At 34.3% G+C, this 17,449-nt stretch overlaps 1 protein-coding gene across 4 annotated transcripts in view; it reads right to left on the bottom strand.

Annotated features, from left to right (window-relative positions):
• The window catches only part of GatA (glutamyl-tRNA(Gln) amidotransferase subunit A, mitochondrial), a 136,625-nt gene that overhangs the window by 69,156 nt on the left and 50,020 nt on the right, over positions 1–17,449 (bottom strand). For all 4 annotated transcript variants that reach the window (XM_089096739.1, XM_089096738.1, XM_089096737.1 and 1 more), the window contains exons 2-3: positions 5,415–5,549; positions 2,225–2,408 (exon numbers count right to left, since the gene is read on the bottom strand). In XM_089096739.1, coding sequence (XP_088952865.1) covers positions 2,225–2,408; positions 5,415–5,523 — 293 coding nt within the window. In that variant the 5' untranslated portion in view covers positions 5,524–5,549. The remainder of the gene's footprint in view (positions 1–2,224; positions 2,409–5,414; positions 5,550–17,449) is intronic.

Raw genomic sequence — 17,449 nt, 5'->3', positions numbered from 1 at the left:
AATTTAAAGGGCTAGTGCCCTTTTTAATAGTCAAAAGTGACTGGAGGGCAACTAGCCCCCCCCCCCCCACGCCCATCATTCCCCCAAACACACCCAATCAAAATTCTGAGATAGTCATTCGGTTCAACGTAGTTGATTTTCGGATAGAAAATATGTTTTTGAGGAGGACACTCCCCCACAACCCTCAAGGCAAGGGTTTTAAGTTATACCCTGGGGGTATATAAGGTTTTTTTATAGAAGACGGTGTCGTAGAAGCTTCAAAAAAGGCTCATTCGATTGGAAATTCAAAGGGCTAGTGCCCTTTTTCATAGTCGAAAGTGATTTGAGGGACACCAACCCCCCTCTCACGCCCACCTTTTCCCCAAACACATCCAATCAACACTTTTAGATATCCATTTTATTAAACGTAGTTTTAAGCTCCGGAAATTAGGTCTTTGAGGATGACAACTCCTCCACAGCCCACAGGGCAAGGGTTGTAATTTAAGGATTCTCCAAATCCTTCCCATTATTTCTGATGCAAGGGATGCTCGTATAAACTTTAGAGAGGGCTCATTTGACTGCAAACTGAAAGTTCTTATTTACTTTTTAAGAGTCAAAAGAGATTGGTGGGTCACTAGCCCCCCCCCCCTCCGCCACGCCCTAAATGCATCAGATAAAAATTTTGAGATAGACATTTTGTTAAAATAGTTCAAAGTTCTGATAACAAAAAACTCAGGTGTCGACACAGCCCACCAGGGCCCGGGGGTAGGCGTTGTAAGTTATGCCCTGGGGGCATATAAACAATCAAACAATCATTAAATAAACAATCAATGCAAGCAAACATACAATATTTATTAATGTAAATCAATAAATAAATTTAGTGCTGATATTAATGTAAATTAATAAATAAATTTCTGCTGGGTGGAATTTAACGCGGGGGAATTATCAGCAGGAAAAGAAAATGTTATTTGCGGGGGGGAGGAATTTCCCAGGGGTGGGTTTTCCAAATGTGAATTATTCAGGGAAGGGACGACTAAGCCAATTCGATAATATTCTAAATTTTGTATCTGAAAGTAACGGGAATGAAGAATCAACGGAAATGTCTGAGATAGCACTTCAGGTTCCTTTAGACGATTTTGTTCATGTCTTGAAAAAAAAACATTTTAAAAAGACAGATTATTTTCATTTGTATTACTTTCTCTGCGGCTGATCAATTATGCATGTGAGGGGGGAGACTTCCCCCACTTCTGTCTACGCTAAGGTTTCAGTTTTCATCTGAAGTCTTAAAAAGCAACACTTTAAAATCCTGCAATAACTGAAAATATAAAGTATTTTTGAGTATTTTAACGTCTATTTTAAACATACAATATATATTAATGTAGATGAATAAATAAATCTTAAAACGAGTGGAACTTAAATTGAATATATAAATAAAGTTCGAATCGAGTAAGAATAAATAATATAAAGAGTTTAGGTATTGCCTCGCTGCAGAAGCATAAAACCTAGTGCGTCATCGGTACTTCACTGAGAATGAATTGTATTACAACTGTTTTTTTTTGTACTTACTATTAAAGATAAATATTAAAATTACAATACAATTTTGAACTGATGAGCTTTCAGCAATTAATATCATTATAAATCAAATATTCAGTTTAATTTATTAGTTCTTTCCAAGACTGGTCAAGACAAATATAGTTTCACTACAAACAAAATTTAGATACTGCCCCACTTCTTTAACTGTAAAAACCTAATAAAGTAATAATGTAATAATGATAAAATCGGTTCTTCGTGAGCACCTCATATACAAGCAAGTGGCAGTATCCGATAACTACATTTGTTGCCCTCCTAGATGCATTCGAAAAAGTACTATAGCTCTTTAGCATAAAGAGCAGGAGGTCGTGGACTGGGCGAACCCCTTCATACACGGACGAATTTCTGTTCGTGCTTAGTTTTTATGTCACTCTTTGCTTTCATTTGAAAAACAGGTTTCAACGACTCGGTCCAAACGTTTTCTTCTTGGATTTTAGTGATTTTCGCATCCGATATATTTGACACGAATGAATTCTTTTTATTCCTAAGTACTGCATGAAGAGACAAAATAGAACATCTCGTCGCATACATTTGAAGACATATTTAAGTTCGCTAATACCACATACCTCTAAATATTTACAAGACTTATTTTCAATTCAATGAACTTACATAGACTTATCAGAAAACGTTTAAATTTATAAGACGGTGCACATACCCCATTCCGAATTCATCCAAGTTTGTCCTGCCAATAATTACTGCTCCATTATCTATTAGCTTCTGAACAACTGTAGCTGAATATGGTGACTTAAAGCTTTTCAGCATGTTTGAGGCGCATGATGTTCTCTGTCCTTTTGTACAAAAATTTTCTTTGACAGCAACGACAATCTTATTCTCATTGCCTAGAAAAGAAAGGGAGAAACTGAGTCCAGTAAACCAATTTTCATAATTCCAATGCAACATCACTTGATCTGTCATCCTCTTCAATCGTTTTAACTACCCTGGTTAAATGCATATCTTCTCTGTGTTGTCTGTAATTTTGTCGGGTATTGTTTTACGCAAGAATGAAAAATCCCTTGAATATCATAACTTAGCCCATTACAGTTATGCTGCAAACCAAGATGTAAAGCGAAAATGTGATTATTAGAAGTATTTAATAACAAGAGCTATATTTTGAGGGACTTTGATAGTCAAAATAATTCATGGAATGAAAGAAGGCATTCTATAATAATTTGTGTTTGTCTGTTATTACTACTACTACTGCTACTTCTACTACTAAGAACTCTTCACAGCACACAGCCGTCTGAGACTAACAAACATACTCTAGCCTCACTCTATTCAGAATTTCACTCTCTGCTCCCTCCCATTCAGTCCCCACTTCCTTTGAATTTATTGTTCTTATTCCCCCTATTTTGTGGATGTCAAGGTTTTCGTTTGACCCCGTTTAAGGCAAGTTTTTTTTATGAGAAAAACTGGAATCTCGAGACAACAGTTTTCAATCCATACGTTGAATTTGCCAAAAGATACAGACACAGTAGTCGCAGAATATACTTGGAAAAAAATTTGTTCTGATTTTTTTTTTTTTTTTACATCTTTCATGAAACCAGGTCGTTAAAAACTTATGACCGGATATACCTTAAGTCAAGTTTTTACCTGGATTTACTCCTATAATTGTGCTTGAGTAACATCTTTTCAGGGACTCAATAGATGGGGTTTTTGAGGATAACCTTTCCCAGGAGACCATTCTACATGGAGGTCCAGGGTCTTACAAAACAGTTCTTCAAGTACCCAACGGCTTCTGTTGCAGGTAATCAACTTGACATGTTTCTGCCTGTTTATCGTATTCGCTTCGACGAAAGGCGGCCCTGATCCAGATAGTACCCGAGAATAAGCAATAATACCAGATTTACGTTTTACGTTTTAATGTTGCTCCTAACTTTCAGATGAATTTTTTTTTATTCAATCACAAATAAGGGTGATGGCACCACCCTTTTGAATCCCTCAAAAGCCCAGTATCATTTGTGCTCAAAAGAAAACTAAAAAGATTTCTTAAACTGAAAGCTTTGCTTGGTCAATTGGTCTCTATACATGTGAGAGGAATGAATTGAAAATGAAGAAATCATCAGTGAAAATGAAGGTTAATAAAAAAAAGGTAGGACTAAAAAACCTGTCACAACACTTTTTGTCAGCAAATTTCATAACATATAGGCTTGGTGTTACCAAACCTGAGCCCCCCCTAAAAAAAGAAGGCTAGAGCATCATTTGTACTCTGCTGAAAACTAAAAAAGCAGCTTAGATTGAAAGTTCAATTTAGCTAGTCGATTCTATATACATCTGAAAGAATGAATTTAAAAAGAAGATACCACTGCTGAAAAGGCATTATTTAGAGGACTTTAGAACAAAAATTGATTGTAACAAATATGTTGATGCAAAAAAAAAAAAAAGAGGTGAACGTCTAAATGCCCAGTTTTCAGTGCTTCAAACATACAGACTAAAAATTCTTCTGAATTCGATTTCAGCAGGGTGGGACAAGACTGCCATTTGTGAAATATTTAAATGATATGTTTTGATTCTCAGCATCTCCATTTCAATATTAGCTTCAGATACAAAGTCAGCAAGCTCAGAAACCCTATTAATCAATGTTGTTGAAAGTCAAAGACTATTTGTGAAATATATACACAAAGACTGCGCTTAGGGGGCCACAAATCATTCAGTTATAAAAAAATACTCCAAATTAATTGAGGGCAGAGGGGGTAAAAACCCAAGGGCCTCACTTTGACCCCTTGAATCATACAGATGGAAAATACTGGTGTGACTCTGACTTGAACATGGTGTTACGTGTCTACCTTTATACATTAAAGTTTGTGTGTTTTCATTATCAATTTTAGACATACAACAAACTAAAACTTAAACTCAAGAAATTACTCTATTCACACTCACACAAAAACCACCGCATTATATTCTTAAAAAAAAATAATACAAACGAATAGGCTAAATACAGTCAAAGCTATCCAGAGCAAAATATTGAATATTAATATGATTTTAGTCTAGCACTGACAATGATCAATTTGAAAGACAGGGTTCTTTGGAGCAGAAAATACCAAAGATGGAAACTGTAATCAATAAGAAATTGCTCTTATAAAATCAAAGTTTATCAGGTGTGAGTAGTAACAGGAAACAACAAGTGTCCTTGTGTTTATAATTTAATTGTGGCTGCCGATGCAAGTAGCAATGGACCTATATTATGGCAGTGTTCAAGACACTTTCACAAAATTAATATATGCAAGGTGTGATTGAACTACATTTTGGCACGGTTGAAGACACTTTAACAAAATTACTGGATACATGCTATGATTGACCTATGTATGGGCAATGTTAGAGACACTATAATATAATTCATCCTCTATAATTTTAAGCATGAAACTAGCCATAACCCCACTGGAGTCAACTGCCTTTGACAACAATCTATTTCAAATAAGGGACAGTAGTGTGAATTTATACAAATTCATAGAAACTTATTCAATTACAGCAGGAACACTGAGTTCGACATGATTACAATAATCAATTTGGCTATGGGAAAAATACTTTCCAAACCATTACCTTAGTATATACTAAGAACCAATGAAATTTCTGGAGAAATTGGTAAGCTCATTCTTGAGCTTGTTGTTTTGCTACATAGTTACTGTTAATTGTGATTTCCAAGGCTTGTCCTCCATGACTATCCATGTGCTTTTCTGAACAACTTAGCTTCAAGTAACCCAGCTCTTTCATCCAATGGCTTATTAACTCTTTCATCCAATGGCTTATTCAAATCACTAATAATCTAGAGGCTGATTAGCTAAATATAATGTTTAAATTAAAAAAAATTATATGTGTTGTTGGGGAACAATTAGAGAAGACAAACATACCATTTACTGAATTTCCTGAGTCAATGTCACAAAGGCAACTTGAATAAGCATTCAAAGGTTTTATTCTTTGTGCTAATTTAAGCATTACTTCATAAGTAGACTTAGGCATTTGGAATTTCAGGCGAAAGGAAGGATCTGAAAAAAATGTAATAAAAGTAATAATAAGAATGCAGTAAGCAGGACAGAACACAGCTAGTAAATGCCATGCCCACAAAGCTTCCTCAATGTGTTGGATTAAGCTATTTTGGCTGAACTCACATCCTATATTTCTGTCACGGATGTACTAAAAGCATATTCAAATAAATTTACCATGGAAAGACCTATTATGGCAATTAAACTATCAGTAATCAGGAATGTAAGGACTATTTTAAATGTTCTTTTGGTCTTAATTGTGCCTTTTGTCTTCAGCTCAGGTGCAGAAAAAATAAGAAATTTATTTTGCCAAGGCTGATATTCATTATTTCAATAACGTTTTTGCTGAAAACAACAATTGTATGTTCAAACATATGATAAAATGATTGAAGCAACCATGAGATTTTTAGCATATTGAATTAAATAGGGTAAAAGAAACATCTTCATCGAATACAGTTTTCACAATATAAGCCAATAAGAAAGTATATGTCAAAATTTAAAGAGAAAAATCAACAGGGAGATAAAAGAGTGAAAAATAGCTCTTGGTGGCCTACATAATTCAGAACACCCAGATTGGTTTCAAAATCCAAAAAGCCTTCTTCAATAAAAGCTTCTCAAATCTTCAGAACAAGTGCAAGGTGCAAGTGGTATTAAGAAAGACATGGCATGTGTTACAGTCAACTTCAAACTCGCTGTGAAAAGCAAACATACTTACTAAGTAAAAAAAAAGTTGCAAAAAACGTTGCTTCAAGTCTACTAGTTGCCCAACTTTTGTCTGGTTGCAAGCTGAAGGTTTAAATAAGGTTTGAAACAAGCCAATAACAAGGTAAATCCTTGATTCAAGCTCGTTTAAACCTGTAATTTTGAAAACATATTAACAATATGCTCGCAAAACAAGCAAATGACAAAGCAAATCCTTCATTCAATCTCGTGTCAAGACTGAAACTTTGAAAATATAATTGAAACAAGCTTGGAAAACAAGCAATCAACAAGGCAAATATTTTGATTCAAACTTTTTTCAAGTCGGCAAAAACGAAATATGCTTGACATAGGGTTGTAAAATAAGCATATAGCAAGGCAAAGCATTGAATCAAGTTTACTTTAAGCCTGTTACTTTAAAATTGTACTTTAAATAAGCTTACAAGAAAAGCCAATAGCAAGCAAATCCTTAGTTTGCCTTAACATTGGCCAGCAAGCTTATATTAAGTCAAACTCTTGCCTCAGGTTTGGTTCCTATAAAATGGCGACTATAAATTATCTGTTAGTTGATGAAGACTGAAATGCTATCTAATAAAACTTGCAGAAAAATATTTGCTGAAACACCTTACTTAGGCAGAAAATCTTACAATTATATATTTATATATAATAAGAACTTCAAATATAAAACAAAACAACAGAAACATGACTATAAGCCAGATTTCAAACTTTCTTTTATGTGCAAAAATGTAAATACAAATTTCAAGCTAGGGAGTTACTGGTAATTATTGCCTAAATGGAAAAAACTTAGTATGTTTTATTTTTACACAGCAAGATAATTTAATTTGATGCTAAAGCAAAATACTTAGCAAATAATTCCTGTTAGGACAGAGAATCACTGTTAAAATCAGAGGTAAAAAAATAAAGCATAATTTTAAGAGCTAAATTTGTTTATTATGCAGTTCTAATATATACAATACAGATTTAAAATCAAAATATAAGGAACAAATTACTGATCAGGTGATTTGTTCAAACTGTCCATGAATTGTTTTAACCTTTTTTTTCTAAATTTTGATGTATGATGAATAGTGTGTATTCTTTTAGGTTACCAGAGTGAAAATTACTACAGTGTGGCCCTAGATAAGAAAAAGTAACATACATTGTAGCAAAATTGACTTGAAAGAAAGATGACTAAACCCTAATTTATCCATTGTGTGATGGGAAAGTTTTAATGGGAAAATTTAAAATATTTATTCTAAAAATAAACATTCTTATAATTTATGATTTGGCTTACTGAAAACTGTTTCACTTTATTATAGTAACTGCAGTTTCATATTGATAAAGCAGGTCTATCTTATTGGTTCATACAAGGTCCACAGCAATATAACATTTTTCTGATTGACTGATATTTTAGGTGATGGACCAAACACTATTCAACATTCTTTATTAAGCAGCTAATATTACTGAATAACAACTACTAAACATTATATTACTGAACACTGAATTTTTAATAAGCATGTTGGTAAAAAAAAGCATATAACAGAAAACAGGCTGACAGCTTTTCTTTTACATATATCTTTTCAATTCACAATCTTGGTTTTCAGTGTGAATTGATAAATTGTCAAAAGAAAAGAAAATCTCTCACAATCTAGATTGTTGTGAGTACCCTTGCATAATCCTATGCGGGCTTTTCTGGATAAAGTTTAACAATTGATTATCATGGCAATTGTCTTAAAATGTGACAGCTTTTGAACTAATCCCTATAATAACAAAATTCTTGCTTTGTTATACTTAGGAAATTCCTATTAAGCAGATTTCCACAGTTGTTTCTAGTTCAACTGAATACTAGCCTACCCTCTGCGTCCTAAAGCCTTGATATAGCCCAAGGCTATATATAAGAGTTTTCTGATTCTGATGTTATGTATTATTTTTGTACGTTTTGGTTAATAATAGAACTTTAAATAATAAAACTTTCAGAATCTTTAGAATAGATCTAAATTTCAGAAAAGCTCATGCAAAAGTCCTATAAGACTGTTACCAATAGAAATTTTCTAAATTTAGATTAAGACAACCTACTTCTAAATATTTTCTAATAAGGGAATCATTATGCTCAGGATTTAAGTTTTTTATTTAAGACAAAAAAGACAGACAAAATGCAAATATTCAAACAGAGCCAGCAGAGATCTATGATTGTAACAAAGGCTACCTGTTATCAGAAAAAAAAAATATCAAGTACCAGGAAACAAAAAAATAAAACAAACAGGGGGAAAAAACAGAACCAGAGAACACTGCAACTTAGGGCACAAAAGGGATAAAGAGGAAAGGACACTATCCTTGCGCAGGAAATTCATAATGCTAGGGCTACTAAAAAAGCATTAAAGCATAAGATGACCTTTTTGTTAATGATAAATAATATGTTAGGCTACTTTTTCTTTAAAAGAGATCAGTAATTTTGATTTCTGAATTTAGTGTTTAGTTTAAGCTTATTTGCTATAAAGGGATTTGAAATTGCATTAAAATTCAACTCTTTTACAACTGACTGAGGGAAATCCATGTCTTTCAAAATGAGCTGAAGTAGAAAAAGCAAGAAGGCACAAGCAGGCAGTAAGAATATGTGATTATAAGGATGATTCACTGGAGACTGAATATCATAATACAAAATTGACAAATCCATTTCTTTACGTTGACTAAGGTAAGAAACAGGAAAAGAGTCTCTGTTTTTGTTAGACTTTAAAGTTGTGTCAGGTGATTAAGGAAAAAAGACATCAAGTGATGTATTCACTTTCTTCCTAGCTAAATTATGTGAAGATGTAGGCCTTTATATTTACTGAAAAGAGTCAGTCTAGCCTATAGAAATTTATTGAGTATATATGACTCATACTATAAGTTTATCCATTAGGGGGGGGGGCGTAGAGTTTACAGGTACAATTTAAGGAATGATATAAGTAGGCTAGGGTTTCCTTCTGGAGAGGAGGAATGCTAAACTGATATTGTTACATGCAAATTCTGGTAAATATCTAGATTAGCAGTGTATTAAGATAGCTAAGAAACAAACTTGCCTTTAGAATCAGAATTTCATCCAAATATGGCACTTATTTCTGTTACAAATTAATTAAAAAACTTTTTCCACAAAATAAGTTTTTCAAAGAAAAGTAAAAAACTCCATTAAACAAAAAATGAGCAAAAATAAAATCAAATAATCTATCAAGCCTGAAACTACCACACATCAGCATCGATAAATAAATGAAAAAACGAAAACGAAAACGGAATTTTAGATACCGCAGTAACCCCACATTCCTTCCTAGCTGCATCCTTAGCCAATCAAGATGAAGTTTCCAAGATAAATTTTCATCAACTGTTAGCCCTAGATACTTACAAGACTCCTTCATGGCAATGGTAACTAGTTCTCCGTTAAAACGGACAGATATTTGGGAAATCGACGGTAAAGCAAGTGAAAGTCAAGGAAAGATAATAAACCGTGTTTTCGAGGAGTTAAACACACTGAGGTTGTCGTCAAACCTCTATGATCGCTTCATTAGAGCGAACCAGATGTATCCTCAGATAATTTGTACTTCCGTACCCATAACGTACTTGGCTTCGTTTTCTGTGAATAGTAAAGAAGGTCCATTATTGTTGATATCGCTAAGATGATCAGTGATGTATATTAAAAATAGTAGTGGTCCAAGAATTGAATCTTGTGGTACTCCTACCTTTTCAGAACATGGCGTTTTTACCGATCTTACTGCACCTCTATCCACAAATTGATTCCGACCACTGAGGTAAGACTGGATGAGTAAGAGAGCAATACCTCTTATTCCGCAGTTGACAAGCTTAACCAGAAGAATCACATGAAAAATGGAGTCAAACGCTTTTTTTACATCCACAAATATTGTAGCTGGTATCACATCACGGTCCATCGCATCATTCAAAAACTGTAGCAAAACCAATATAGAATGTTCGGTTGAGTGCCCAGGCCTAAATCCAAACTGATACTTGTTGAAAAAGTTAGACCTAGTCAGATAATTCATCAGTCTGTTGTAGATGCAACGCTCCATTATTTTTGAAAAAGCAGATTAAGGAAAAAAGACATCAAGTGATGTATTCACTTTCTTCCTAGCTAAATTATGTGAAGATGTAGGCCTTTATATTTACTGAAAAGAGTCAGTCTAGCCTATAGAAATTTATGGAGTATATATGACTCATACTATAAGTTTATCCATTAGGGGGGGGGGGAGTAGAGTTTACAGGTACAATTTAAGGAATGATATAAGTAGGCTAGGGTTTCCTTCTGGAGAGGAGGAATACTAAACTGATATTGTTACATGCAAATTCTGGTAAATATCTAGATTAGCAGTGTATTAAGATAGCTAAGAAACAAACTTGCCTTTAGAATCAGAATTTCATCCAAATATGGCACTTATTTCTGTTACAAATTAATTAAAAAACTTTTTCCACAAAATAAGTTTTTCAAAGAAAAGTAAAAAACTCCATTAAACAAAAAATGAGCAAAAATAAAATCAAATAATCTATCAAGCCTGAAACTACCACACATCAGCATCGATAAATCAATGAAAAAACGAAAACGAACAGAAATTACAAATTACCGGAGTCAAATTCAAAACGAGCAGAAATTAACACAAGTTGGGCGCAAAACCCCTATGCCTTCCCAAGGTCGGAACATATTTTGCACTTTACAGAAAAAATATAATTTTTTTACTTTTATAACTTTAATAAATCAAATAATATTAATATATTGATTACTAAATATCAGTATATGTAAATTAAAATGACAATGCACATTCATTTGTATAATTGCCTTGAGCCCTTAAAGGGACCCCAAAGGTTATTCATTTTTATAACCACAGAAAGAAGTTATCACCACTAGTTGAGTTATTGAAAAGTGGTTAAAACATATCACTAGTTTATAAATAAGTTGTTCAAGAGTAATATATTCGAAAAATAATTATTTGTAACAATGCAAACCTCATTTATTAGGAAACTCAAAAATAAACTGTTTTCCTACCATTTGAAGATTTTTGAATGCAGTTGACAAAAATAGTGCTGAAATTTGCAATTTAAAACTTTGCTGTTGACAATTCAGTGTATATATTTGCACATTACGGGGGTGGGGGTAAAGTTCATGACAAATTTACAGTGGGCCATACATGGGCGCCCATAAGCTGAATTCCAGGGGGGGGGGCAAACTTCGTCTAATTGCTACTTTTAATACTATTTAATAGAAATCTCAGAACAAAAATATAAAAATAAGGCAGCATCATTCAGCCAGGGGGGGGCAAGAGCCCCCTGCCCCCCCCCCCCCATATGGGCGCCCATGGGGCCATATAATTCAACTTGGATGAAAGTGAAAACATCATTTGATGCTTTTTTTATGCTCTTTCATAATTCATACAAAATACCTCTGGGGCCCCTTTAAAGGCTCAAGATGCAATTAGCCCTAAAAGCAATTATTGAATTAGTAAAGAGCATAAAAAAGGCATCAAATGATGTTTTCACTTTCATCTTAAGGGATAGGCACAGATAACTGATTTCAGGAACCAATTTCAGCAAGGGTATATTCCAGGTTGAGTGATTATAATTAATGATGCTAAGAGGCAGGGCTTAGTGACATTTTTTGGTGATTAATCATCATTAAGGTAAAATTCTACTTTAGTTACTTTTGGCTATCTTGGAAAGGGGTTGAGTTAGGAAAATGAAACTTTCAGGGATGGATTTACATGCTAAGGTATGTCACGGGAAGGTACTTTGAAGTACCTACCTCCACTCCTCCTCCCCTTTGTATATCACTGCTTACCTTACACAACTTCAGCTTTTAACCTTTTTCATTCAAATATATTCCAAAATCCTATTTTCATTTAAAAGTCCATCCCTTTAACTTATTTACTATCTAGCTGACATTGTTTATGAAACCCGTTTGTGATGTCACAACTTTGCTTATCATAACCCCTTTTAACAGTAGCATGAAGGTGCCATGGGGTAGAAGACAACTCTGTGTTGATAAGCCATTTAAACTTAATTAATTAGGGAAAGGATTTGACAAGAGATAGACCAGGAAAAAATCCAAATTGTTTCCCAACTTATAAGGTTTTAAATATATGCAAATACATTTCCTAAATTTTGGAAATAAAACATTGATATGGTTTAAAATTCTGCTCAAATGATTTTCAGAACTAAAGCCAGAGAAAAAGAAACTGATAACTGAAAATTAAGGTAAAATGTTGTTTTGTCAAAATTTCAATGGGGAATGGGTATTTCAAAAACATCTTCCCATGACATAACTTGTCCTCTAAAGTTGATTCTGATGTTTGTAGCACTCTATGTCTTAGGGCTTTAGAAATATTTAAAAAAGCTTCTACAGTGGAATTTTGGAAAATTTGAGCTTGGGGCGAAGGGGGATTTCAAAAAAATTTTTGAGTTTGGGGGGAAGGGGGAATTATTGTAGAATTAATTTGGCCTCTAAAGTCGATTCTGATGTTTGTAGCGCGCTATCTATTAATGCCTTAGAAATGTTTAAAAAGCTTCTAGAGTAGGATTTTGAAAATTTTGAGTTTGGGGCAAAGGGGGATTTCAAAAACATCTTCCCATGACATAACTTGTCCTCTAAAGTTGATTCTGATGTTTGTAGCGCTCTATGTCTTAGCGCTTTAGAAATATTTAAAAAAGCTTCTAAAGTGGAATTTTGGAAAATTTTGAGTTTGGGGTGAAGGGGGATTTCGGAACAATTTTGAGTTTGGGGGGAAGGGGGAATTATTGTAGAATTAATTTGGCCTCTAAAGTCGATTCTGATGTTTGTAGCGCGCCATCTATTAGTGCTTTGTTCAAGTTCAAGTTCATTTAATTTCTAAATAAATCACTAAAATAAAAAATAAAAATTTCAAAATAATAACAGATTGAAAAGAAAACATTTACAGGGGGTGACTAGACTGTGAGTTATAATAAAAAACAGGCACCCTAAAAAATAAAAGAAATAATAATAATAATAACAAATGAGGAAAAGAAATAATAATAAACTAGATATACTAGGAAAAAAATGAGACACCACACTGAACCCACCGCCCACTCCTCAAATCAATAAATTACCACATAATTAAATATTTATCAACAATAGCACCGGCCAACATGACTTCAAATAAATGAATAGTTATCTATAATTACTTATTAGATATTGTTTGAAATTAGCTTTAGAAACTGGAATAGAAAAACGCGAATCTATATTACTTTCATAAATATTCCAGAACTTTATTATTGAATTTTTAGGAGAAAATCTGGATCTTTCAGTTCGGATTCTAGGGCAAGGTAATTTGGCTGAACTTCTTCTTAAACAATAATTATTCTGGACCAAAGAAACTAAAGAGAAGTTACTAGAATTTAAAGCCAATGGTAATAATTCTTTTATTTGTTTTAGTCTGAAAAGGACACAATGTGCAGTAAGGACTAGATCAACTGGCAATATTCTTAAAAATGTATAAAGGCTCTTAGTAGGGGATTTATCAGGGAGGGAAGATGGGGAAGGAAGGAGTGCTTTTAACGTACGAAGGGCATTATTTTGAAGACGTTGAAGGGGGTTAATAAGAGATTTGAAAGTATTTAAATAAGCAATTGGACAGTAATTAAAATAAGAATGGATTAGAGAATAATAATCTGACATAAGAGCAGGGAAAGGGAGATGGAATTTTAAATACCGCAGTAACCCCACATTCCTTCCTAGCTGCATCCTTAGCCTATCAAGATGAAGTTTCCAATGTAAATTTTCATCAACCGTTAGCCTTAGATACGTACAAGACTCCTTCCTGGCAATGGTAACTAGTTTTCCTTTAAAACGGACAGATATTTAGAAAATCGACGGTACGGCATGAGAAATTCGAGAGAAGATGATAAAACGGGTTTTTGAAGAGTTAAACACCATGAGGTTTTCAGCAAACCACTGCAATAGCTTCTTAGACCAAAACAGAGGTTTTCTCTGACGGATGGTTCATCTGAACCTGTGACAGAATTAGCCGTGTCGTCTGCGAATAGTACAGCAAGTCCATCATCGGTGATAGTGTCCAGAAGGTCATTGGCGAACATTAAAAATAGTAGTGGTCCAAGAATTGAACCTTGTGGTACTCCTACCTTTTCAGAACATGGCGTTTTTACCGATCTTACTGCACCTCTATCCACAAATTGATTCCGACCACTGAGGTAAGACTGGATGAGTAAGAGAGCAATACCTCTTATTCCGCAGTTGACAAGCTTATCCAGAAGAATCACATGAAAAATCGTGTCAAACGCTGTTTTTACATCCACAAATATTGTAGCTGGTATCACATCACGGTCCATCGCATCATTCAAAAATTGTAGCAAAACCATTATAGAATGTTCGGTTGAGTTCCCAGGCCTAAATCCAAACTGATACTTGTTGAAGAAGTTAGACCTAGTCAGATAATTCATCAGTCTGTTGTAGATGCAACGCTCCATAATTTTTGAAAAAGCAGAGAGAATAGAGATAGGGCGGTAGTTTGAAGGCAGCTTGGGGTCGCTACCTTTGAGGAGGGGTATAACCTTCGCCGACTTGAAGACAGTAGAAAGATGCCTTCTTTAAATGAAGAATTGACGATGTGTGCGATAACGCCGACATAGCAATCGATGGTTTTCTTTATGAGGTAAGTTGACGACCCATCTGGACCTGCGGAGTGACCGTTTTTCATGGCTTGAACAATCTTCAGCAGTTCGTCTTCAGTGACTGGCGACAGAAACATAGAGGAGCAAGACGGCGAAGGTAAGTATTTTTCGTAATCGTCCGTGACGACAGTTGAAAGGCCATAAGCTTCCTCTACGGTTGCTTCTCCAATGCATGCAAAAAATTCATTTAACGTGTTGGATACTTCTTGTTGGGATGTTGAAGATGTTCCATCAGGCTTGGTTATGGTCTCAGGAAACGTATTAGTTTTTTATTGATTCAAGCATTCCTTAATCAGCGCCCATGTCTACTTTGGCAATCCTTCTGCTTCTTGAAAATGCTTATTGTATTAAGCCTGTTTAGCTGTCCTAAGCAGTGCTTTCAGAGTGTTTTTATAATTCTTGAAGTCCGTACCATGTACATCAGGATTATTAATATATTGCCTGAATAGCATATTTTTGTGTTCAATACTGGTTAGTAAGCCTTGGGTGATCCAAGGTTTTTTCGGGGTCGCATACCTGGAGCGCTTTTTCGAAAAGGGGCAGGCAGAGTCAAGGGCAGAAGAGAATTTCTCTATAGATAGGGTAGCCATTGCATCTGGGTTGGTTTCTTCATAAACTGAAGTCCAGTCACTACAAGTCAATTTAGCTCTCAAATTTTGTAATGATTTATCATCAATAGTCCTTCTTACTTTTATATTCGGGTTAGATTTCAGTCTATTTATCAAAAATTCACCAAGTAACATAGAGTGATCTGATTCATCAGTTAATACGACATAACTCGAATGTATATTGAGATTTGTAAAAATGTTGTCAATAACTGATACCGACTGCTCGCTAATACGTGTTGGTATTCTTGTTTTTGGAACCAATCCGGCAGAAAAGCAACTAGTTAGCAAATCTACCGGTAGAGATCTTAATTCTTGGGTCTCCGAACTCACCAGTCCCAAATCTATATTAAAATCACCTATAAAAACCACTTTATGGTTCTTAAAATTCATCCGTTGTGTTAGATCATTCAACTTACCAATAAAATTTGACGCACTTTATCCCGGTGGTCGATAAAATAAGCATAGGAATAGCTTCTCCTTACCAGAACCTTTAACCTTTAACCTTATCTCAACCTTTAAAAAAATTCAAACTCCATCTCTTGATACAAATCATTAAAATCCGTAATTTTACGGATAGGGAGATTCTGGTCAATAAACACGGCAAGTCCACCTTTCGAGCGGGTAGACCAGTTTCTAGTAACTATCCTGGACCCAGAAACACCAACCAAAGAACTATTACCATCACTAAGAAAAGTCTCACATATTCCCAGAATACCATTACGATAACTATAAATGAATCTGGATAGAAAATCTACACTACTAAGCACTCCTCTACAATTCCAAAACGCGATACGGGAGGATTCTAACTGATTAAATGGAGGGATTTTGTCATTATCTATATATTTACTACGAGGAAAAGACTGGATAAAAAGATCAGAAGATTCATCACCAGTTGATCCTACCGATTTAAATAATTCATTTAAAAAGCTTCTAGAGTAGAATTTTAGAAAATTTTGAGTTTTGGGGGAAGGGGGGTTTCAAAAACATCTCCCCATGACATAACTTGTCCTCTAAAGTCGATTCTGATGTTTGTAGCGCTGTATGTCTTAGCAATATTGAAATATTAAAAAAAAACCTCTAAAGTAGAATTTTGGAAAATGTTGTGTTTGGGGCAAAGAGGGATTTCAAGAACATCTTTGCATGACATAACTTGTCCTCTAAAGTCGATTCTGATGTTTGTAGCGCTCTAAGTCTTAGCGCTTTAGAAATATTTAAAAAAGCTTCTAAAGTAGAATTTTGGGAAATTTTTAGTTTGGGGCGAAGGGGGATTTTAAGAACAGCTTCCCATAACATGATTTGTCCTCTAAATTTGATTCTAATGTTTGTAACGCTCTAAGTCTTAGCGCTTTAGAAATATTTAAAAAAGCTTCTAAAGTAAAATTTTTGAAAATTTTGAGTTTGGGGGAAGGGGGATTTCAAAAACATCCTCCCATGACATAAATTTTCCTCTAAAGTTGATTCTGGTGTTTGTATCGCTCCATGTCTTAGTGCTTCACAAATATTTGAAAAAAGCTTCTAAAGTGGAATTTTGGAAAATTTTGAGTTTGGGGGGAAGGCGGATTTCAAAAAAATTTTGAGTTTGGGGGAAAGTGGAATTATTGTAGAATTAATTTGGCCTCTAAAGTCGGTTCTGATGTTTGTAGTGCGCTATCTATTAGTGCCTTCGAAATATTTAAAAAGCTTCTAGAGTACAATTTTGAAAATTTTGAGTTTGGGGGGAAGGGGGATTTAAAAAACATCTTCCCATAACATAATTTGTCCTCTAAATTCGATTCTGATGTTTGTAGCCCTCTATGTCTTAGCGCTTTAGAAATATTTAAAAAAGCTTCTAAAGTAAAATTTTGGAAAATTTTGAGTTTGGGGAGAAGGGGGATTTCAAAAACATCTTCCCATAACATAATTTGTCCTCTGAAGTCGATT

The sequence above is a fragment of the Artemia sp. Qi Xiang Cuo genome, chromosome 11 (assembly GCF_049724085.1).
Source record: "Artemia sp. Qi Xiang Cuo chromosome 11, ASM4972408v1, whole genome shotgun sequence".
Taxonomy (NCBI): Eukaryota; Metazoa; Arthropoda; class Branchiopoda; order Anostraca; family Artemiidae; genus Artemia; species Artemia sp. Qi Xiang Cuo.
The sequence above is the reverse complement of the archived record's forward strand: the minus strand, read 5'-3'. Positions and strand labels throughout refer to the sequence as shown.